The sequence below is a fragment of the Bos mutus genome, chromosome 27 (genome assembly GCF_027580195.1).
Source record: "Bos mutus isolate GX-2022 chromosome 27, NWIPB_WYAK_1.1, whole genome shotgun sequence".
Lineage (NCBI taxonomy): Eukaryota > Metazoa > Chordata > Mammalia > Artiodactyla > Bovidae > Bos > Bos mutus.
The window spans coordinates 18,779,118-18,804,932 of record NC_091643.1 but is presented as its reverse complement, the minus strand read 5'-3'; the positions used below and the strand labels follow the sequence as shown (position 1 = coordinate 18,804,932).

Here is a 25,815-nt window from a genome sequence, read left to right as displayed (position 1 = left end):
AGGTATCTGAAGAAACAGGAAAACAAGAGCCATACTCAAGAAACAAAGTCTCAGTGCAGACCATTCCCAATATAAGCCAGCTCTTAAAATTAGAAGATTTTAAAGCACTTTTTCAAAGCAGCTCAGAAATTATTCACAAGGGTATAATGGAAAATATGCTTGTAATGAATGGAAAAAATAAGAGTATCTCAGCAAAGAAACAGAAACCATTTCATTCAGAAAGAATGAAAAGCCTGAAACTGAAAATACAATTTATAAAATAAAGAACTCACCAACTGGGAGCAGAAGGACGTGCGCTCACCTCCTCCTGCGAGAACACCAAATCTCAACTAGCTGTTGAGCAAGCACTGACAGAAGGACACTGGAAACTACCAAAAAAGATACCCCATGTCTAAAGACAAAGAAGCCGCAGCAAGACAGGAGGAGGGGCACAATCACGATAAAATCAAATCCCATACCTGCCGGGTGGGTGACCCAAAAACTGGAGAACAGTAATATCAGACAAGTTCTCCCACTGTTGTGAAGGTCTGGAACCCCACGTCAGGCTTCCCAGCCTGGGGACCCGACAAAGGGACTGGGAATCCCCAGGGAATCTGACCTTGAAGGCCAGCGGGATTTGATTACAAGACTTCCACAGGACTGGGGGAAACAGAGACTCCAGTCTTGGAGGGCACAACAAAACCACGTGCACACCAAGACCCAGAGGAAAAGAGTAGTAACTCCACGGGAGACTGAACCAAAACCACCTGCTGGTGTGAGGGTCTCCTGTGGAGGTGTGGGTCAGCAGGGACCAAGCACAGGGACGGGACACTGGGAGCAGCAGGCTGGGAAGGTCCCCCCTGGTGTAAACCCTCTTGGAGGTCGCCATCAACCCTACCATAGAGCCCATAGACCTGAGGGCTGGGTTGCCTCAGGCCAAACAACTACCAGGGAGGGAATGCAACCCTACTCCTCAGCAGATAACTGGAGTAAAGCTTTACTGAGCAAGGCCCTGCCCACCAGAGCAAGACCCAGTTTTCCCCACCAGTCCCCACCCATCAAGAAGCTTACACAGCGTCTTAGCCTCCTTCATCATAGGCCAGACAGAAAAAACAAGTAGAACCACAATCCCACAGCAAGTAAAACAAAACCATATTACAGAAAGTTAACCATCATGAAAAAGCAAAAAGGTACCTACCAGATGAAGGGACAAGATAAAACCCCAGAAAAACAACTATATGAAGTAGAGATGGGCAACTTTTCAGAAAAAGAATTCAGAATAATGATAGTGAAGATGACCAAAGATCTAGGGAAAACAAAGGAGAAGATACAAGAAATGTTTACCAAAGACCTACAAGAACTAAAGAACAGAGATGAATAGTACCCTAGAAGGAATCCACAGCAGAATAACTGAGGCAGAAGCACGGATAAATGACCTGGAGGACAGAATGGTGGAAATCACTGCCACAGAACAGAATATAGAAAAAAAGAATGAAAAGAAATGAAGACAGCCCAAGACACCTCTGGGACAACACTAAATGCATCAACATTTGCATTACAGCGATCCCAGAAGGAGAAGAGAGAGAGAAAGGACCTGAGGAAATATATGAAGAGATAATAGCTGAAAACTTCCCCAACGTGGGAAAGGAAAAAGTCAACCAAGTCCAGGAAGCACAGAAAGTCCCAGGAAGGATAAACACAAGACACATGGAGACACATAGTAATCAAGCTGACAAAAATTAAAGACAAAGATAAAATACTGAAAGCAACAAGGGAAAAATGACAAATAACATACAAGGGAATTCCCATCAGTCTATCAGCTGATTTCTGAACAGAAACTCTACAAGCCAGAAGGGAATGGCACAATATATGTAAACTGATGGAAGGGGAGAATCTAAAACCAAGATACTCTACCCAGCAACATTCTTCAGATTTGATGGAGCAATCAAAAGCTTTCTAGACAAACAAAAGTTCAGAGAATTCAGCACCACCCAACCAGCTTTACAACAAATGCCAGAGGTACTTCTGTAGGCAGGAAACACAAGAAAAGGAAAAGACCTACAAAAAAACAAACCCAAAACAAATCATACATATCAATAATTACCTTAAATGTAAATGGATTTAATGCACCAAGCAGAAGACACAGACTGGCTGAGAGGATGAAAACAGGTGCATTTATGCACTTCCGCTCACTGCTCTGCTCGACCCCCCAAATTGTATGTAATTATTTTATATTGTTAGGTTAATCATGTTCCCATTATGGCTTGCAATTGTAATTATCTTTTATTTTTTGTCTGGCTATTGATTGTGAACACTGATAAAACATCTTTACTATTAAAAAAAAAAAAAGAATTCACCAATTCGGCTTTAACAAATTGAAGGTAAAAAATAAGTATTATTAACAACAGATCAATAGGACAAAAAAAGTCCAAAAGCAGGCACACACATATGCGCGTACACATGCACGCACACACCTCCCCCCCATCCCCGCCAAGGCCCTAATGGGACAACACCAAAAAGATCTAACACATGTAACTGAACTACAAAGGAGAGAAAGAAGCAAGCTTTCTCCACGGGTAGCAAAAAAAAAAAAAAAGAACCTAAAGCTTCCAGGTTAGCAGCAGTCATTAGAAACTAACAGAGACCAGCAGCCTTCCCAAGAGAGTTGAAAATTTAAACTAGAAATATAATCTCTATCACATTTACTGACTGCCCCTTTCAGAATGCAACACCAAGTTATTAGTCAATGCTTTTGTGTGTTAAAGCCTCTGGTTCCCTCGGGTTGGCAATGTGCCCAAGTGCTGTTGAAGGAGTTCTTAAATACAAACATTAACAACTTAAAAGAAAACACTTATGCCATTGAGGAAATCTTTGCAGATGCATTGTGAAGAATCAATTATACACAACACCACGAGAAAGGTGTCAAAAGTTACACAAAAATGACAATGTTCTGTCCTGTTCTGCAGCACAAAACACAAATTTCAAATCTTCAACTGATGATGAAGGTTTTAAAATAATTTTTTTTAAGTCCTGATGTTTTTTAAAGCCAAAAGACAGTATCAATTCAAGTTATATTAAGGTGTAGAAAGAAGAGAGGGGTTACCTTGACAGCTTTCTGGGAATTGGGCAATCCTTCCTCGATGTCTTCTAGAAGAATCCCTCCTAAGCCTCGCTGGTCATGTTGATCTAAGAGCCTAAGCAGAGCCTTCTTATCTTTCAAGTTGTACTTGGGCTTAAAGGCATACTTCCCATCTACTACTTCAATTTTGGGATTATTGACTAGTGCCTGGAACAGTGACACAATTTCAATATATTAACAAAAGGAAATACCATACATGCATTATTTAATTCTACTAATACTAAAAAAAAACAAAACGATACCTAATACAGAGGCAAATTAAAAGTAGCTTGTGGATATCAACAGATCTGAACAACAGGCTATCTATCAACAGGATCTAAAACAACAGACAGAGATCAGCATGATGCTCACTTTTTATGGGAAAAAAAAAACAAACTTTATTATTTACATAGAATCTCTGGATAAGAAACCAGTTTTTTAGAACTGCTTTGAAGAAAATGTACCCATATTGTTTCAGAAGACAAAAGAGGTGAGAATCAAAAACACACCTATTAACATCAATAGCCACTGCCTACCCACCCTCAAAGTATCACATATCGGGATTATAACGTGAGAAACATTCCCCTGGGATGAACATATCAAAACTCAGTCTGTCCACACGGTATCAAATGGCACTACCAGCTGTAGAAGGACTTCAAAAGGACCAGAGTAGTACAGATACGAATTACCTATAATGTCAGTTGAGACTGAAACTGAGAAGGAATACAGAAATTTCTGAATATAATTATGTTCCCAGTCAGTTCTGTTGTATAGCTAATACCAGAAGGAAAGCTCTTCAAGAAAGAGCAACCATTTTATTTTCTTCTACAGTTGCCAGCCTGACCGTGAAAGGATAAAAAAAAAACAGAAGAAGTGAGAACAGAACAGTAATTAAAGTAACCTTTACCTAATGTCAGTAATCCATGAAATTTCAAAATTAGGAAAAGCATCAAAAATGTGGATTACCACCATTCGTATATCACTAATATAATGAGCCACAATGATACTGCCTAACTAGTTCATTTTACATTATGAAAATCAAGACTGTCTTGCTTGGTAAAGTAAACTGAATTCTATTTTAGGAAGCTTACATTTAAAATCAGCACTGGTCTTAGAAAGTTGCTTTACTGAATTGTCATTTCATACTTAACCAGAAAAGAGACAAATATCTCAATTTTTAAAGTGCTACTCATTTCCAAATTAACACAGTCACTGATTGTTTTCAGATTCATTTTCTTCCAATGTTGTGTGTATATATACAAAATATTCGTCGTTATTTTTCCAAGTGACTTGCCAGAGGCAGGAACATCACTATCAACTCATAATAGCAGTAGCAGTACAACAAATACATTTCTTAACAAATATCTTGCTTTCCCTATAATACTTCATGCTTTAAATGTCCCAAAACATAGAAACAATACAATCTGTCAATACATACAAATTTAGCAATTCAAAATAAGCATCAATTATTCTGTAAAAACTGAAAAATTAGTAGTGACTGACTTCTTTACAACTTTAATGCTACTGTCTGACATTTAAAAATAGATACACAGAATATATGAAAACAAATCAATCTCAAAATGTGTATGTTTAAAAAAAACAAACCCTATACCAATTCTTTTAAGAAAAAACTTATCAGATTTCAGCATATGAAAACCCTTCTGACAGTAAAAACATTTTTTACAATAATTTAAGACTATTCTTACCTCACTCATTAGCCATTGCTTCTGCTTGAGTCCAATATCTAAATGTTGCGTTTCATCCAAAATTTCTTCTAAAGTAAGAGGATGTGTATCTCCTCGCTGATGCCGTGTCTATTGAAGGAAGAAATTGCTATTTGAAGACAGTTTTAAAATGCTAGATGTATTAAATAATAGGCTAAATGAATCTTTTCAGGAATGCAGAATGTGTAATTATTTGAGGCAGTACAATTATAGTGATGAAGAGAATGGACTATAAAATCAGAACTGAGTTCAAACTTGAAGCTACATAAAATCAAACAATAAAATGAGAAAAAAACATTTGCAATTCTTATCACAGAAAGTTAACCTTCCTAACATTTGAACAGTTCCAAAAAGCTAACAAGAAAAGGACCCAAAAACAGGAACATATAAACCACAAAAAAAGAAATGCCAATGACCATCAACAGAGGAAAAGATACTCAACTTCCACTAAGATATTTCTCATCTATTACACTGGCAAAAATCCTTATCTGACAACTCAATTGGTAAGGCTATAAGCAAACAGGCCCTCTAACACACCACTGGTAAACAATGCAAATTGATACGATTCCTTGGAAGGGAATTTGGCAACAGAAATGCACAGAAGCCCTTGATTCAGCAAATCCACTTCTGAGCATTTACCCTAGAAGAACTACAACATAGAAAAGCAGAAAGGTTGCCTGCAGCATCCTTTTAAAAGGAAAATACTAGAAACAACTCAAGTGGTCATCAATGGACCTGAGTTTGAACAAACCACAGGAGATAGTGAAGGAGAGGGAAGCCTGGCGTGCTGTAGTCCATGGGGTTGCAAAGAGTTGGATACGACTAAGTGTCTGAACAACAAGGGCCCATCAACAGAGGACTTATTAAATTACAGCATATCAATGCTACTATACAGATGTTAAAAAAGAAAATGCAGGTGTTCGCAATGTGCTGATTTGCAAAGATGTCCAATACGAACTATTAAGAAAAATACGTTGACACCAAATGCTGGTGAGGAAGTGGAGGAACAGGACTCTCATTCTTTGCTGGTGGAAATGCAAATGGTATGTGCAGAGTACATCATGAACTATATAAAAAGGTCTTAATGACACAGAAAACCACAATGGTGTGGTTACTCACCTAGAGCCAGACATTCTGGAATGTGAAGTCAAGTGGGCCTTAGAAAGTATTTCGACAATAAAAGCTAGTGGAGGTGATGTAATTTCAGCTATTTCAAATCCTAAAAGATGATGCTGTGAAAGTGCCGCACTCAATATGCCAGCAAGTTTGGAAAACTCAGCAGTGGCCACAGGACTGGAAAAGGTCAGTTTTCATTCTAATCCCAAAGAAAGGCAATGCCAAAGAATGTTCAAACTGCAGCACAATTGTGCGCATTCACATGCTAGCAAGGTAATGCTCAAAATCTTTCATCCTAGGCTTCAACAGTACATGTACCAAGAACTCCCAGATGCACAAGCTGGATTTAGAAAACGCAGAGAAACCAGAGCTCAAACTGCCAACATCTGTTGGATCATGGAAAAAGCAAGGGAATTCAAAAAAACATCTACTTCTGCTTCATTGACTACGCTAAAGCCTTTGACTGTGTGAATCACAACAAACTGGAAATTTCTCAAAGAGATGGGAATACCAGACCACCTTACCTGAGAAACCTGTAAGCAGGTCAAGAAGCAACAGTTAGAACAGGACATGGAATAACAGACTGGTTCATAATTGGGAAAGGAGGACTTCCAGTTCAAGATGGCAGAGTAGAAAGACGTGCACTCATCTGCTGGGAGAACACCAAAATCACAGCTGTTGAACAGCCATTAACAGGAGGATTCTGGAAACTACCAAAAAAAGATACCCCATGTCCAAAGGCAAAGAAGCCACAGTGAGACAGTAGGAGGGGCACAATCAGGATAAAATCAAATCCCACACCCACCAGATGGGTGACCCACAAACTGGAGAACAATAATAGCAAAGAAGTTCTCCCACTGTTGTGAAGGTTTGAAACCCGACATCAGGCTTCCCAGCCTGTGGACCCAACAAAGGGACTGGGAATCCTCAGGGAATCTGACCTTGAAAGTCAGCAGGATTTGATTCTAAGACTTCCACAGGACTAGGGGAAACAGAGACTCCAGTCTTGAAAGACACAAACAAAACTCTGCATACAACAAGATTCAGAGGAAAGGAGCAGTGACTCCACAAGAAACTGAACCAAACCTACCTGCTAGTGTTGGAGAGTCTCCTGTGGAGGCCTGAGTCAGCAGCAGCTCACCATAGGGACAGGGGAACTGGCAACAGCTGTCTGGGAAGGTCCCCTTTGGTGTAAACTCTCTTGGAGGTCGCCCTTAACTGGACCATAGAGCTCAAAGACCCCAGGGCTGGGTCGCCTCAGGCCAAACAACTACCAGGGAGGGAGCGTAACCCTACCTATCAGCAGATAATTGGAGTAAAGTTTTACTCAGCACTGCAGATGGTGACTGCAGCCATGAAATAAAAAGACACTTACTCCTTGGAAGAAAAGTTATGACAAACCTAGACAGCATATTAAAAATCACAGATATTACTTTGCCAACAAAGGTCCATCTAGTCAAGGCTGTGGTTTTTCCAGTAGCCATATATGGATGTGAGAGTTGGACTATAAAGAAAGCTGAGCTTTTAAAAGCATCAAAGAATTGATGCTTTTAAACTGTGGTGTTGGAGAAGACTCTTGAGAGCCCCCTGAGCTGTAAGATCAAACCAGTCCATCCTGAAGAAAATAAGTCCTGAATATTCACTGGAAGGACTGATGCTGAAGCTGAAACTCCAATACTCTGGCCATGTGATGCGAAGAGCGGACTCACTGGAAAAGACCCTGATACTGGGAAAGATTGAAGGCAGGAGGAGAAGGGGACAACAGAGGATGAGATGGTTGGATGGCATCACTGACTCAATGGGCATGAGTCTGAGTAAACTCCAGGAGTTGGTGATGGACAGGGAGGCCTGGCATGCTGCAGTCCATGGCGTCGCAAAGAGTCAAACACGGCTAAGTGACTGAACTGACTGACTGACTTTAGTCAGCAAGGCCCTGCCCAGCAGAGCAAGACCCATTTTTTTCCCACCACCAGTCCCTCCCATCAGGAAGCTCACACAAGCCTCTTAGCCTCCTTCATCAGAGGCCAGACAGAAGAAGCAAGTAGAAGCACAATCCCATAGCAAGTAAAACAAAACCACATTACAGAAAGTTAACCATCATGAAAAAGCAGAAAGGTAACTCCCAGATGAAGGGACAAGATAAAACCTCAGAAAAACAACTAAATGAGTTGAGATAGGCAATCTTCCAGAAAAAGAATTCAGAATAATGATAGTGAAGATGATTCAGGATCTTGGAAAAAGAATGGAGGCAAAGATTGAGAAGAAGGAAGAAATGTTTACCAAAGATCTGCAAGAACTAAGGAACAAACAGAGGTGAACAATACACTAGACGGAATCCATAGCAGAACAACTGAGGCAGAAGCTCGGATAAACACCCTGGAGGACAGAATGGTGGAAATCACTGCCACAGAATATAGAAAAAAAGAATGAAAAGAAATGAAAACAGCCTAAGACACCTTTGGGACAACATTAAACAAACGAGGATTCACATTATACGGTTCCCAGAAGGAGGAGAGAAAGGACTTGAGAAAATATATGAAGAAATAATAGCTGGAAATTTCCCTAACATGGGAAAGGAAATAATCAACAAGTCCAGGAAGCACAGAGAGTTGCAGGAAGGATGAACTCAAGGAGGAACATACCGAGACACATAGTGATCAAGCTGACAAAAATTAAAGATCGAGATAAAACTATTAAAAGCAACAAGGGAAAAATGACCAGTAACATACAAGGAAACTCCCATCATGCTATCAGCTGATTTCTCAACGGAAATTCTACAAGGCAGAAGGGAATAATGGCAAGAAATATTTAAAGTGATGAAAGGAAAGAACCTACAACCAAGAATACTCTACCCAGCAAGACTCTCTTTCAGATTTGATGGAGAAATCAAAGGCTTTTCAGACAAGCAAAAGTTAAGAGAATTCAGCACCACCAAACCAGCTTTACAACAAATGCTAAAAGAACTTCTCTAAACAGAAAACAAGAGAAGGAAAAATTTTACATAAAGAAAATAAACCCCAAACAGTTAAGAAAATGGTAATAGGATCATACATATCAATAATTATTTTAAATGTAAATGGATTAAATGCACCAATCAAAAGACACAGACCGGCTGAGCAGATGAAAACACGGGCATGTATGCACTTCCACTTACCACATCACTCTGCTTGACCCCCCAAATTGTATGTAATTATTTCATATTGCTAGGTTAATGATGTTACCATTATGGCTTGCAATTGTAATTATCTTTTATTTTTTGTCTGGCTATTGATTTTTTGAAAAAATACAAATGCCCAGGGATTGCTTTTTGGTTTTTTTTGGCCAGAGCTCCAGATATGTTTCTAATGAGCAGCCATGTTTAAAAACAATTGAACTATATGAGGATCTTTTATTTTTATCTAGGTTGTTTCACTTTTTCTATCTCATATTCAGTGCTCCCGTTTAATTTATGTTTTCCAATTTCTTCATTGCTTTTTTTTCTTTTGATGTTCTTTATAAGGCACAATAGAAAAGCTTTTAAATACATATATATATACATAATATGTATAATACATGTATTTAAAAACTTATGAATTTTTGCCTAGCTAAAAAATTTATGACATTTTGATTCCACTTGCTTGACTTAGTATAAATAGAAAGCTCAATTTCTAACTGAAAAAAATAGATATGCAACAAGCAACAAAGGTTTTTACTGTATAACACAGGGAACTGTAGTCAATATCTTATAATAACTTATAATGGAAAATAATTTCAAAAATAACATATGTGTATATGTATACCTGAATCACACACACACAGAAGAATTCTACTTTTTGAAATTTAGTGATGTTTATCTTTTTGCCAGTTTTTCTAAAATGCCCTATGGAGACCTAATAACAACATATGACATTCAAATTGTTAAATATATTTGTGTAGGATAGATTAATATCTATTGTATTTAATTAATATCTATTGTATTTAAATCATTAATGCCATCATTCAAGATGCTCCTATTCTTATTTTTTCTGCACTTGATAAAATACTTTCAGGAAATGTTAATGTCTCATGACGATTATATTTTTTATTTTCCCTTACATTTCATCTGATTTTTGCTTTATGTATCTGTTTCTTTGTTGTTAAGGTGTCTAATGGTTTAAGATGTCTATATTCTTTGTACTTTTATCATTAAAAATATTCCTGTTTCATTTAAAATAAATAAATTTTTTAAAAATTGGGAAAGGTGTATGTCAAGGCTGTATATTGTCACCCTGTTTATTTAACTTATATGCAGAGTACATCATGGGAAATACCAGGCTGGATGAAGCACAAGCTGGAATCAAGACTGCCAGGAGAAATATCAATAACCTCAAATATGCAGATGATACCACGCTAAAGGCAGAAAGCGAAAAGGAATTAAAGAGCCTCTTGATGAAGGTGAAAAAGGAGAGTGAAAAGGCTAGCTTAAAACTCAACATTCAAAAAACTACAGTCATGGCATCTGGTCCCATCACTTCACGGCATCCCATCACTTCATGGCAAATAGGTGAGGAAAAAGTGGAAAGAGTGACAGACTTCATTTCTTGGGCTCCAAAATCACTGTGGACAGTGACTGCAGCCATGAAATTAAAAGACACTTGCTCCTTGAAAGGAAAGCTATGACAAACCTAGATAGCGTATTAAAAAGCAGAGACATCATTTTGCCCACAAAGGGGCCTAGAGTCAAAGCTATGGCTTTTCCAGTAGTCATGTACACATGTGAGAGTTGGACTATAAAGAAGGCTGAGTGTTCAAGAATTGATGCTTTCAAACTGTGGTGCTGGAGAAGACTCCAGAGTCCCTTAGACAGCAAGGAAATCAAATCAATCAATCCTAAAGTAACCCAAACCTGAATATTCACTGAAAAAGATTGATTCATTCAAAAGACTGATGCTGAAGCTTAAGCTCCAATACTTTGGCCATCTGATGCAAACAGCCAACTCACTGGAAGAGACTCTGATACTGGAAAAGATTAAGGGTAAGAGAACGGGGCGATAGAGGATGAGATGGTTGGATGGCATCACTGACTCAACGGACATGAAACTCAGGGAGATAGTGAAGGACAGGGAAGCCTGGCGTGGTGCAGTTCACAGGGTCACAAAGAGTCAGACATGACTCAGTGACTGAAAAACAACATATTAATTATACGGCATTCTGAAAAAGCAAAACTATGGAGACCATAAACAATTTAGTTGCTGCTAAGGGTTCTCTAGTGGTTCAAATGGTAAAGAATCTGTCTGCATATGTGGGAGACCCAGGTTCAACCCCTGGGTCGGGAAGATCCCCTGGAGAAGGGAACGGCAACCCACTCTAGTATTCTTGCCTGGAGAATTCCATGGATAGAGGATTCTGGCGAGCTACAGTCCACTGGATGGCAAAGAGTGGGCATGACTGAACAACTAACACTTTCACTTCAAGGGTTAAAAGGAAGGGAGAGATAAACAGGTAAAGGATAGAGATTTTTAGGGCACAGAAACTACGCTGCACGATATTGTAAATGATGGATACATTCACTATACATTTGTCAAAATCTACAATCCGTGTAACACCATGAGTGAATCCTAAAGTAAACTATAAACTTCAGGTGGTAACAATGTGTAGGTTCAAAGATTTTAACGAATGTACCACTATGGTGCAAGATACCCATAGTGTTGGAAGTTGGGGGGATGGGAGAGGACACACATACACATGTACTTTCTGTCCAGTTATGTTGTAAACCTAAAACTGCTCTAAAAAAGTAAAATCAGCTTAAAAACTTTTACTTACATACACACACAAACACACACAGAAGAATGGTATGTTATTTAATAACAGAAGGAAATCCTGCCATTTGCAACAACGTGGTTGGACCTTGAGGGCATTATGCTAAGGGAATTAAGTCACACAGAGAACGACGAATACTGTATGATATCACTTATATATGAAATCAGATAAACTTACAGAGAACAAATTAGTGGTTGCCAGAGGTGGCATGGGGGATAAGAGGGGATAAGAGGACAGCAAAATGGGCGAAGGTGGTCAAAAGGTACATACTTCCAGACAAGTAAGTCCCAAGGATGTAATGCACAACACAGTAACTACAGTTAACTATACTTCACTGCGTAATATATACATATATCAGATCATTATGTTGTACACCTAAAACTAATACAATGCAAAGTCAATTATATTTCAATTTTTAAAATTTAAAATGTTTTTAAAAAGCTTATGTTAAAAAACACATAGTATGAAATCTTTTATATAGGGAGAAAAACAAAAATACATATTGCTACTTTGTTTCCACATAAAGAACCATGAAAAAGTTACAAAGAAGCAATAAATGAGACTACCTATGGGAAGTAAAGCAGGAGAGAAAATAAGTAGAATTAGAGCCAAGAACAAGACTTCTTCATTTATACCTTCTCATATTGTTTTTCATATTTAGAGACATATTACTTAAACAAAAAAAAGAGTTAAATTAAAAAGAAATATTCCAGGCCCTAAGCTTCATCACTGTTGGGCAGGTTTTTGAGCCTCTCTGGGCTTCAGTCAGGCCACTATACAACTAGAACAAAAATATTTCAAAGGTATGTTTAGAAAGCATATAAAGATATAAAGCCTGCAACTTCCCTGGCGGTCCAATGGTTAAGACTGTGCTTACAATGCAAGAGGCATGAGTTTGATCCCTGGTCAGGAAACTAAGACACCACATGCCGCATAGTATGGCCAAAAAAAAAAATATCTAAAACTGAACACATACCATGAAGAACCATTTATTGAGCATTTGCTGTTAATTCATTCACTTACTTGATAACTCCCATATGCCAAAAGTACTGCAATGAGACACACAATGAAATGCAAACCACTTCTGCCTTTCACGAGCTCCCAAAATAGGGTCGGAGCTAAATGTACATATATGAAAGTTAGGTATATAATTATCTGCCAAAAAAAAACAGGGACATTCAGAGGAAATGAAACAGCTGAATGTGGACAAAACTCTGAATGGTGACTAGAGAAACAGGAAGGAGCAGCAGCTGTAGCAGAGCAAGCACAGTGGGCTCTAAAGCCAAGTGCACACAATCCAGAGCTACGAAGGTCGATCCATTTCAAAGCTTTATTAAAATTTTTTAATTTAAAATTTCCACTTAAAAATTGTGCTTTACTAATACTGAATGTGAACTGACACCAGAAGACTCCCCTGGCTTCATGTCAGATGACCCACATTTCAGATGGTGACGTGCGTGGAGGAATCCTGAGAAAAGAGTGGGAATCCCACGTGACAAGGGGGTTGACAGACATGACCTCACTCATTCACTCTCAGCCTTCTGCAGCATGCTATAGTTTACCTGCTGGAAGATTCCAGCACTGTGGTGAATCTTTTTTTTTTAAGACCTTTAAAATAGAGACTGTACAATGATTTTATTAACCTATTAAGGAACATCCACTAAAAACTGAGTCACAAATTTGTTTTACAAAAAGGCAAGTGTTTCAAATTTGTTAGCTACTTCTAAGATTACAGAGGTTATTCATAGTTTGCTAACAATTCCTTCAAAGTAAAACTAGCATTTTAACAACCTGTGAAAGTAACAAAGCAACTGTTTTGGAAAGCAATTTATGCTGAAGGAAGAGCACTTTGAAAAAGAACCTTTAGGAAATATTTCCATCATTATGTGACTTGAGTTTAAAATATTTAAGAATAAAAACTCTTATACCTGCCTATTTTCAAAGTTTTAGAAATTTTTTATTTTTAACTTTCATTTTTAAAAATACTTCTAAACAAAACCCTTCAGTTTCAAATCAATACATCAAAAATATAAAAAATTATAAATCCTTCTGACATATATGCATGAATTGAATGACATTTGCAAAGATAGAAATGTACTAACCAAACTGCTTAATGAGTTGACAAGAATATTTTAAAAAACCACAAAAATTTTTGTAATGTAATACTGTGCCTGTGTCACTAGAGAATCCCCTCCCCCAAATACTGCATCCTCTCCCCCAAGGATATCCATGTCCAAACCCTTGCAACCTGAAGTGTTACCATATATGGCAAAAGGGACTTCACTGATGTGACCAAATTAAAGATCTTCAGATAGATTACTGTGGCTTACTGCATAGGCAGTAATCACAAGTGTCCTGGGAAAAGTCACAGTGAATGTGAATAGCAACAGATGTGACAATGAAAATAAGAGGCTGGAGAGATGGAAGGAAGGGGCCATGTGTCAGGAAACATAGCTGGTCTCCAGAAGCTGAAAAAGGAAAGAGAACAGAAGGTCCCTCAGAGTCTCCAGAGGAACCACCTGGCTACAGCCCAGTGAGACTGACTTTGGACCTACAAAACTGGAAGATAACGAATTTGTGTTATTTTAAGCCACCAAGTTGGTGGTAATTTGTTACAGCAGCAATAAGAAACCAAGATAAGGACTTTCTTCCCTGCAGATTTAAAAATCTATGTATTTATAGCTATGCAAGCAAATTAAAACCCAGGATCCAAATACACTGAACTTAATTTTTAAGACACAAGTCACTTTACAGAAAAAGCTAAATGAAGATTTTCAGACATGATGAATGACATATTGCTTTACTTAGCAAAAGAGCTTTTAAGAAAACATTCATTTTTTTAATCTCAACTTTTAAAAATTCTTAATTCTGTGCAAGTTTAAAACATACACACTTTATCTGTGCAGTAGTACATGAGCACATATAAAAAGAGTAGGCCATAAAAAATTTAATTTGGGGGTGGCTAATCAAAAACAGGTAGAGACTGGGACTTCCCTGGTGGCCTACTAGTTAAAATCTGCCTGCCAATGCAGGGGACACAGGTTCGACCCCTGGTCAGGGAACTAAGACCCCATGTACTGTGGAACAACTAAGCCCGTGTGCCACAACTACTGAGCCCGTGCACCTACAGCCTGTACTCTGCAACAAGAGAAGTCACCTCAACAAGAAACCCTCGCACCTCAGCTACTGAGTAGCCCCCACTCATTGCAACTAGAGGAAGCGCATGCACAGCAATGAAGACCCAGCACAGCCATAAATAAATAAAACAGGTGGAGATCAGTGCAGCATTTTGCACTAGTACTTTGCTTACTTTGGATATATGTAATATATTTGTACATATTTTGGATATACGGACCTGGAAAAGCCTAGCCTAAAGGAGAAGGAATAAGGGAGTTTAGGGTAATTTTACTTGTCTGCCGCTGCTGCTGCTAAGTCGCTTCAGTCGTGTCCGACTCTGTGCGACCCCAGAGACGGCAGCCCACAAGGCACCCCCATCCCTGGGATTCTCCAGGCAAGAACACTTGTCTAAGGACAGCCAAATCAAGTCCTTCAAAGTAATTATGCCATACTCTTCATTGTCACTAATTATCAAATTTCATATATTTTCCTAATTTTCTTCACATTAAAAACTTCTCCCCCATTATAATATTATATAAAATTACCAAAAGGCTAAGTTAATCTGGAAACAGAAGCAAGTATGAATGAAGACAGTTCAAGAAAAAATTAGAAAGCACTAGCCATGTCTGTTATTACTTTTTTTAATATTTAAAATAAGTGGGACTTTTAAAATTAGAAAAATACAAAGATGGAATACTCAATATATGAAAGCCTAACCATTTTCAAACCATGTAAACAGAGAAGCCAAAAAACACAGCTATCAAACTGTCAAGGGAAAAGATATAAGAAAATATGAGTGACCAGCAAGGAAAAAAAAAGAGATATAAATCTGAGAAACTTAAAATTACTTTTATTTCTTGCTCTTTGATCAAGAACTAAGAAAAATCGGGGAGCACCTAGAGAGAATACTCAATACTATAGAGCTAAAGACTTCAGTTTTCAGTGAAGAGTATTACACATCTTTGTTCAATTTCTTCCTGGTCATTAGATGATTTTTGGTGTACTGCACTTTGTAATTTTACTGTCTAATTTTTTTCTTGTTACTTTGTAGAGACTGATTTTAGCAATACTGACTCTGTATGTAGCAACCCTATTAAACATATTTAATTCCAACAGGTGGCAAATTGTCTTGGCTTTTCTATGTACTTAATCACATCTACAGTTTTACTTCTTCCTTTACAACTTTTACATTTGTCATTTCTTTTTTCTTGCTTTATTGCATTGGGTAGGGCTTCCAGCATAGTAGAGAAGTGACAAGTAGGTATCTTCTTATGACTTCTGAGGAAAAGCACTATTTCACCATAAGTATGGAGGTTTTCACCAGGCTTCCCCAGAGGCTCAGTAGTAAAGAATCTGCCTGCATTGCAGGAGACACAGGTTCAATCCCTGGGTCAGGAAGATCCCCTGGAGAAGGGCATGGCAACCCACTCTAGTATTCTTGCCTGGAAAATCCCATGGACAGAGGAGCCTGGTGGGCTACAGTCCAACGGGGTTGCAAAGAGTTGGACATGACTGATGAGACTTAGCATGCATGGTGGTTTCCATAAACACACGCCCATTACAGGGTTTCCCCATCATTGTTCCACAGAAATCTAAGGATCCGTAAGATGTCACTAGGTGTACCATAAGAAATTGTGATTTAAAAAATGACTTACAGGAGCAAAAAAGCAGCTCTGCTTGTGTAACAGGAAATTTGGGGAAAATTCTAAACAAGGAATCTTCCATACTGGGACTCAACTGCCTCCTTCTGACCTGCTGTTGTAAATGTTGCAAAACATGACCATGTAGTAATAAAAGTAAATTTCTGTGAGTTGTTCATATTTTTTGAGACATTTTTTGCAAAGTTAGTATTACTTGCTGTTTTATCCTTTATTAGAGACTGTTTTATAAACATGTCCAACAGTTCACTGTGATGATTTCTGAAGCTGAGATCTGTGATAGAAGAAGATTCTAAGCCTAAACCCATGAACAATCCTAATCAGGTTGTTGTTGTTCTTTAGTCACTCTGTTGTGTTCAACCCTTTGCGATCCCATGGACCACAGCACACCAAGCTCCTCTATCCATGGATTTCCCAGGTAAGAATACTGGAGTGGGGTGCCATTTCCTTCTAAAGGGGATCCTCCCAACCCAGGGACTGCACCTGTGTCTTCTGCATTGGCAGGTGGACTCTTTACTACTGAGCCAGCAGGGAGGCCTCTCTGATCATTAGGTTGGTAGAACTATAATCGGCTAAGCCATTTCACTGCACCAGTGCAACAAGAGATACCAAAAGAGCCTACTCTTACAATGAGAGCTAGGAACCAATGCATTTTACATGGCCTGATAATCCACAGGGTCCTATTCCATTATTCACCACTATGGCAAACAACTTATAATGGTTCCAGCAAAACTGAAAAGACACTTAAGCAGAAGTAACAGGCACTGGAAAAGTCAAGGTACTTACCATTTTAAATAGCTATTGGAAATCTCAAACCAAACAGAGTAAAAGTTCCGTTTAAAAAAGTTACATTCAGTGAAAAGGCTCAGGAAGCAAGTTACAGTAAAACTTATTACCCAGAAAAGGGGGCTTAGGGGATATCCCACTGCTAGCAGGAACCCTAATAACGCCATCATATCAAATGACAGTGAGTAAAATGAGTATTATGAGAAACTGAAAAGTATCAAACAGTTTAAGTCAACGAACTGATGACGTATCACATGATGCTGATGAGGCATATTTAATAAACTGAGAAACAACAGCTTGTCTATCTAGGCTGACAAACCAACAGATTTCACCAAGAAATGTCATGAAGTAACATCTGTACAGTTTTTAAATGATGGTGAATTTCAAGAAAAACTTTGCTATTGCAAAGAGCAACCATGAACAAGCAAAGAGAAGGACATTTAGGTGGTGTCTTTATATCTGGAAACAAAGGTCTGTCTGGGAGGAACCGTGCTGTTATTCTCATTGATGTATGCCTGGCTGAAGGACTCTTTCTTTCTCTGGCTCATCTGCTCATTTGTGAACAAGTAAACTGCCTACCTGGGTAAGGTAAAAAAAAAAAAAAAAATTTAAAGGAGCTTCCCTGGTGGCTCAGCGGATTTGATCCCTGATCTGAGAGGACCCCACATGCTGGGGAGCAACTAAGCCCGTTGCTCTACAGTGGCACTAAGTGCCACAACTACTGAGCCTGTGCTCTACAGCCTGGGAGCCACAACTACTGAAGGCCTCGCATCCGAGAACCCACGCTCCACAGGAGAGTCACTGCAGCAAGAAGCCTGCACATCACCACTAGAGAGCAGCCCCACTCGCCGCAACTAGAGAAAAGCCCATCAGCAACGAAGACCCAGCACAGCCAAAAACAAACTAATTTTTAAAAATTGAAGAAAAAACTGAAGTTTACCTACACTACCGACTTGCATTAGAGTTGATATCCTTTCTGGAAAGGAGGAACCTCACACACATGAAAAGAGTAGGCTAATAAATAGAGCAAAATATATACAAAGAAACTGCATTCTCTACTTAAATGAACAATTATTATTGGCTATGATAGTCAAATGGAGAAGGCAATGGCACCCCACTCCAGTACTCTTGCCTGGAAAATCCCATGGATGGAGGAGCCTGGTGGGCTGCAGTCCATGGGGTCGCTAGGAGTCTGACACGACTAAGCAACTTCACTTTCACTTTTCACTTTCCTGCACTGGAGAAGGAAATGGCAACCCACTCCAGTGTTCTTGCCTGGAGAATCCTAGGGACGGGGGAGCCTGGTGGGCTGCCATCTATGGGGTCGCACAAAGTCGGACACGACTGAAGCAACTTAGCAGCAGCAGCTAAGTTCTTGGCTTTGTCAGCTCTTCAAGGGTGAAGACTTTTCAAAACAGAGTTTACAGATCATCGTTTATGTGTACTCTTTCCCTTTCAAAACAGAGCTACCCTCTTTTTACTAAAAAAAAAAGGAAAACAAAAAGGTAATAACTCTAACCTCCACCCAGAATTTATAATGTATTGCCTGAAGGTATAATTAAACTCCAGGGACTCAAGTCAAAAAAAAAAAAAATGCTGTTTGGGGAAGCCTTCATAAATGATAACTGAAGTATCATAAACTATCCACTATAGAGAGGGCTTCTGGTTTCTTCCCGTCCTAAATATTTTTCTGAGAGTTAAAAACAGGACCCTTGCTAGGACATTCTAAATTCTGAATTCTGATGAATTACAGTTTGTGGGCAATTGAGAGCCAAACCTTTCAATAACTCTGTCTCTTCCATCTCTACACACCCCATGTTCATGCCATATTGTCCAACAACACATTGCTTTTAGGGGAGAATCTCCAAGGAAAGGAACCATTGATAAGAAACCTCTAATGTTAAACTACTACTGCTGCTGCTACTGCTAAGTTGCTTCAGTCCTGTCTGACTCTGTGCAACCCCATAGACGGCAGCCCACCAGGCTCCCCTGTCCCTGGGATTCTCCAGGCAAGAACACTGGAGTGGGTTGCCATTTCCTTCTCCAATGCATGAAAGTGAAAAGTGAAAGTGAAGTCGCTCAGTCACGTCAGACTCCTAGCGGCCCCATGGACTGCAGCCTACCAGGCTCCTCTGTCCATGGGATTTTCCAGGCAAGAGTACTGGAGTGGGGTGCCACTGCCTTCTCCGCTAATGATAAAAGTAAACTTTTTTCAAGTATTTTCAGATAAATAATCTCCTCAGTAATTCTCAAAATCCATTCCTTGAATATTTATAGCTTGAAGGAAAAGCACATTTGAAGAACGGAAGAAAAATCAGTAAAGGAGGTTGATTCTTTTAAACGTAACAAATATTTTCTGATACTACCAAAATGTTCAAATTATGCTACGTAAAATGCACAGACAAAAACCACATATGAACTGTTTTATCTTGAGTGTACATTATTCAATGTGGTAGTTAAAACCTACTCAAACTATACCATAAAATTTTTATTCTAATTAGTCAATTCTCATTACATCTTTTAAATATTTAATATTTCTACCTCCTACTGAAAAAATAAGTCACAGCTAGTTATAAAACCAATTCGTTTTCAGCAAAAGTATCCTTCTCCTTCATTAATCACCTCAAACTAAAATTTACAGTTATTTCTGAACCAGTCCCCCTTTATTTATAACTAGAGGCTGAATATTAGAGATTAGAAGATACAAACACACACACTTAGAAAAAGAGTAACATGATTTAACACACCCTTACTTCATAAACATTTGATTATTTCATTTTTCACAATGCAATGTAACATGATGGCAAACCACATATTTTTTTTAATTATTATAAAAATGAACAAATTTACTTTCTTATGCATGTAATTTAAAACTCAACTACCTTAGTAGTAACTGTTAGTATACATTCCATACTATATTCCTCAGTGATTATTATTAAAATATTAATCTGTTTATTCAAACTTAATAGTGAAAGATCATAAGATTATTAGACCTTAGAAGATGGCGCTCATCTTCTCCCGGGAGAACACCAAAATCTCAACTAGCTCCTGCACAGTCTTCAAGAGGAGAATGTTGGAACCCACCAAAAAAAGATACACTATGTCCAAGGGCAAAGAAGCAGCCACAGCAAGATGGCAGGAGGGACACAATCACATTTAAAATCAAATACCTCATACCCGCCAGAGATGCTTGGAAGTCACAAACAAAACCTTGTCCGCACCAGAACCAGGGAAAGAAGCAGTGACCCCGACAAGAGACTGAGCCAGACTTGGCTGTGAGTGTTTGGGAGTCTCTGGAGAAGGCATGGGTTGACAGTGGCCTGCCGTGGGGTCAGGGACACTGACTTGCTGGTGTAAGTCTTTTTGGAAGAGGTCAGAGGTCACCAATACTGCCATTACCCCTACCATAATTAGGCCTCAGGCCAAACTAGAGGGAAGGAACACAGCCCCACCCATCAGCGGAAAACTGAATTAAGGATATACTGACCAAGGCTTTGTCCACCAGAGCAAAACCCAGTTATCCCCACAGTCAGTCAGTCCTTTCCATCAGAAAGCTTGCACAAGCCTCTTATCCTCATCCATTAGAGGGCAGACAGAATAAAAACCATAATCACAGAAAACTAGCCAAACTGATCACATGGGTTACAGCTTTGTGTAACTTAATCAAACTATAAGCCATGCCGTATACGGCCACCCAAGATGGACAGGTCATGGTGGAGAATTCTGACAAAACGTGGTTCACTGGAGAAGGGAATGGCAAATCACTTCAGTATTCTTCCCTTGAGAACCCCATGAACTGTATGAAAAGGGAAAAAGCTGTGACACTGAAAGATGAACCCCTCAGCTCAGTAGGTGACCAATATGCTACTGGAGAAGAGCAGAGAAATAGCTCCAGAAAGAATGAAGAGGCTGAGCCAAAGCGGAAATGACACACAGTTGTGGATGTGTCTGGTGGTTAAAGTAAACTCTGATACAATAAAGAACAATATTGCATAGGAAACTGGAATGTTAGGTCCATGAATCAAGGTAAATCAATGTTAAGTCCATATCCAAGGTTTGGTTGTGGTCAAACAGGAGATGACAAGAGTGAACATGGACATTTTAGGAATCAATGAACTAAAATGGATGGGAATGGGTGAATTTAATTTAGATGGCCATTATATCTACTACTTGGGCAAGAATCCCTTAGAAGAAATGGTGTAGCCCTCATAGTCAATGAAAGGGTCTGAAATGCAGTATTTGGATGCAATCTCAAAACCGACAGCATGATCTCGTTTCAAGGCAAACCATTCACTATCACAGTAATCCAAGTCTATGCCCCAACCACTAATGCCAAAGAAAATGAAGTTGAATGACTCTATGAAGACCTACAAGACCTTCTGGAACTAACACCAAAAAAAAGATGTCCTTTGCATCACAGGGAACTGGAAAGCAGAAGTAGGAAGTCAAGAGATACCTGGATAACAGGTAAGTTTGGCCTCGGAGTAAAAAATGAAGCAGGGCAAAGACTAACAGAGTTTTGTCAAGAGAACATGTTGGTCGGAGCAAAAACCCAAGAGATGACTCATGGACACATGGACATCACCAAATGGTCAGTACCAAAATCCGACTGATTATGTTCTTTACAGTCAGAGATGGAGAAGCTCTATACAGTCAGCAAAAACAATACCTGGAGCTGACTGTGGCTCAGATCATCAGCTCCTCATTGCAAAATTCAGCCTCAAATTGAAGAAAGTAGGGAAAACCACTAGCCATTCAGGTATGTACTAAATCAAATCCCTTACGACTATACAGTGGAAATGACAAATAGATTCAAGGAATTAGATCTGACAGAGTACCTGAAGAACTATGGACTTAGGTTTGTGACACTGTACAGGAGGCAGTGATCAAAACCACCCCCAATAAAAAGAAAGGCCAAAAGGCAGGTTGTCTGAGGAGTCCTTACAAACAGCTGAAAAATGAACAGAAGTGAAAGGCAAAGGAGAAAAGGAAAGTTATACCCATCTGAATGCAGAGTTCCAAAGAATAGCAAGGAGAGATAAGAAAGCCTTTCTCAGTGATCAATGCAAAGAAATAAGAGGAAAACAACATAATGGGAAACACTAGAGATCTCTTCAAGAAAATTAGAGATACCAAGGGAACATTTCATGCAAAGATGGGCACAATAAAGGACAGAAACGGTATGGACCTAACAGAAACAAAAGATATTAAGATAGTAAGAATACACACAAGAACTATACCAAAAAGGTCTTAATGACCCAGATAACCACGAAGGTGTGGTCACTCACCTAGAGCCAGACATCCTGGAATGTGAAGTCAAGTGGGCCTTAGGAAGCATTGCTATGAACAAAGCTACTGTAGGTGATGGAATTCCAGCTGAGCTATTTCAAATCCTAAAAGATGGTGCTGTTAAACTACTGCACTCAATATGCCAGCAAATCTGGAAAACAGTGGCCACAGCACTGGAAAAGGTCAGTTTTCATTCCAATTCCAAAGAAGAGCAATGCCAAAGAATGTTCAAACTATCACACAATTGTGTTCATTTCACATGCTAGCAAAGTAATGCTCAAAACTGTCCAAGCTAGACTTCAACAGTACATGAACCAAGAACTTCCAGATATATAAGCTGGATTTAGAAAAGGCAGAAGAACCAGAGATCAAATTGCCAGCATCTGCTGGATCACAGAAAAAGCAAGAGTTCCAGAAAAACATCTACTTCTGCTTCATTAACTATGCTAAAGCCTTTGTCTGTGTGAATACAACAAACTGTGGAAAATTCTGAAAGAGATGGAATACCAGACCACTTTATCTGCCTCCTGAGAAATCTGTATGCAGGTCAAGAAACAACAGCTAGAACTGGACATGGAACAGACTGGTTCCAAATTAGGAAAGGGACATGTCAAGGCTGTATACTGTCATCCTGTTTATTTAACTTATATGCTGTGTACATCATGCAAAATGCTGGGCTGGATGGAGCACAAGCTGGAATCAAGATTGCTGGGAGAAATATCAATAACCTTAGATATGCAGATGACACCACCCTTATGGCAGAAAGTGAAGAGAAACTAAAGGGCCTCTTGATGAAGGTGAAAGAAGAGAGTGAAAAACCTGGCTTAAAACTCAACATTCAAAAAAGTAAGATCATGGCATCCAGTCCCATCACTTCATGCCAAACAGATGGGGGTGAAAATGGAAATAGTGACAGACTTTATTTTCTTAGGCTTCAAAATCACTGCAGATGGTGACTGCAGCCATGGAATTAAAAGACGTTTGCTCCTTGGAAAAAAAGCTATGACAAACCTAGACAATGGATTAAAGGTGCATTTAATTTCATGGCTGCAGTCCTTCTCTGCAGTGATTTTCCGACAAAGGTACACAGAGTCAAAGTTGTCAAAGCTATGGTTTTTCCAGTAGGCATGTAGAGATATGAGAGTTGGACCATAAAGAAGGCTGAGCACCAAAGAACCGATGCTTTCGAACTGTGGCACTGGAGAAGACTCTTGAGAGTTCTTTGGTCAGCAAGATCAAATCAGTCAATTCTAAAGGAAATCAACACTGAATATTCATTGGAAGGATGGACGCTGAAGCTGAAGCTCAATACTTTGGCCACCTGATGCAAACAGCCGACTCACTGGAGAAACCCTAAAGCTAGTAAAGACAAAGCAAGAGGAGAAGGGGGTGACAGAGGATGAAATCGTTGGATGTCATCACTGACTCAATGGACATGAGTTTGAGCAAGCTCCGGGAGATAGACAAGGACAGGGAAGCCTGGCGTGCTACAGCCCATGGGGTCACACAGTGTTGGGCGACTGAGCAACTGAATAAAACAACAGTAAAAGATATTTAATGATAAAAAATAAGTTTGATATATACAGTTGGCCCGACAGTGGAAACTAGTTTTATTAACCAAGAAAAAATTTCCAGAAATTGAATATGCTATACCTTCAACATGACAGCTTTGGCAAAGATATATTTATAAACATAAAAATATTTCATTAAAAATTGCATTGGCAAAACTGTTGAAACTAATATTTTTATTTTTCAACTGCTTCTGAATATATGAGATTAACAAAAGTGCCTAAACAGAGAAGAGGAGGAAACTGATATAATTACTTATTTACTGAGTCTTGGTAAAACTTTTTTGACATACATCGTAGAACTAAACAAATGGTTAAGGACAAGGTAACAAATTATTTGGCTAATTAGGTGATTCCCATTCTTCTGCATTCAACAAAACTGAAGGAGGACCTAATTATTAATAGAACTGTCAACTGAGAAATGCTTGATGATAAGTCACTATGTGATTTTTGGCACACAGCTTGGAAGGTTTTCTACCACAAAATGTCTATTAGAATGAACATATTTATATCAACATTTTTATTTTTCAGCACTACAAAATCTCAAAATAAGACCAGAAATTGATGTCAAATCCTATTTCATTCTATTAATAAATATTATTTCCAGATACAAGAACCACTGGAGAAAGACAGCTCCATTTATTTCATTAAAAATGGATTTCTGTTGTATAATTATTATATACAAAGTGCATTTTAATCAAAATTTTTATGTATTTATGTTATTCCAAGCAACTATGTGGTAAGAATAATTATAACTCAAACCAGAAAATATCTACGTCTTATGGTCATAGGGAAAACATCCCTTATTGCATATACATAGGGCCGTGACAAAGGAGTTTGACAGATGATCAACAGAAGATTCCTGAACACTAAAATATGTAAAACTTGCATAAAATTTGGCAGGAGTAACAGAACTACCATACAAGCTGAAAGGGAAAATAATTAAAATTTCCAACCACTCAAGTTTGTTTTTATATTTAAAAAAAATGGCATTTAGAGTCCCTAAGATAAATTTAAGAGTGCTATATTTTATTTAAAATATTGAAATATGCCAGCAATTTCACCCTGTGTCACTATGTACACTTTTGTTAAAACAGAAATAGACTGAGACACAGAAAACAAACTTACGGTTGCCAAAGCGGAACACAGTGGGCAGCGGGGAGGTGGGCAGGGAGTAACAGGAGTTTGGGGTCAACAGATACACACTATCATATACAAAACAGATAAACAACAAGGACCTACTGTACAGCACAGGGCACTTTACTCAGTATCTTACAGTAAGTACCCTATGATGGGAAACCCATCCGAATCACTGTCACACACCTGAAACTAATATAAATTGTGAAAGTGAAAAGTCAGTCACTTAGTCGTGTCCGACTCTTTCTATCAGGCAAGAACACTGGAGTGGGTCGACTGTATTTCATTTAAACAAAAATTCTGCTGAAAAATTATACTTATCAATTCAAATATGTGCAAAGGAACACACAGTTTTTCAAAACTGTTTCAGGGAACATTTGAGTAAAAATTTTAAGATCGCTGTTCTAGATTAACAAAGCTATAAAATGAAAACTGTTTTAGCAGGATACCGAAAACATGAGATTTAAATGTCAGTCTCCCTCAAAAGGCTGATAGCCTCAAGGGCATATATTCGTCTGGGCATTCATACTATCCGTGCCATAATT

General features: G+C 38.7%; 1 protein-coding gene across 1 annotated transcript in view; it reads right to left on the bottom strand.

Annotated features, from left to right (window-relative positions):
* The window catches only part of GTF2E2 (general transcription factor IIE subunit 2), an 80,256-nt gene that overhangs the window by 29,863 nt on the left and 24,578 nt on the right, over positions 1 to 25,815 (bottom strand). The window contains exons 4-5 of the mRNA XM_005908128.3: positions 4,804 to 4,911; positions 3,083 to 3,265 (exon numbers count right to left, since the gene is read on the bottom strand). Of these exons, the coding sequence (XP_005908190.1) occupies positions 3,083 to 3,265; positions 4,804 to 4,911 (291 nt within the window). The remainder of the gene's footprint in view (positions 1 to 3,082; positions 3,266 to 4,803; positions 4,912 to 25,815) is intronic.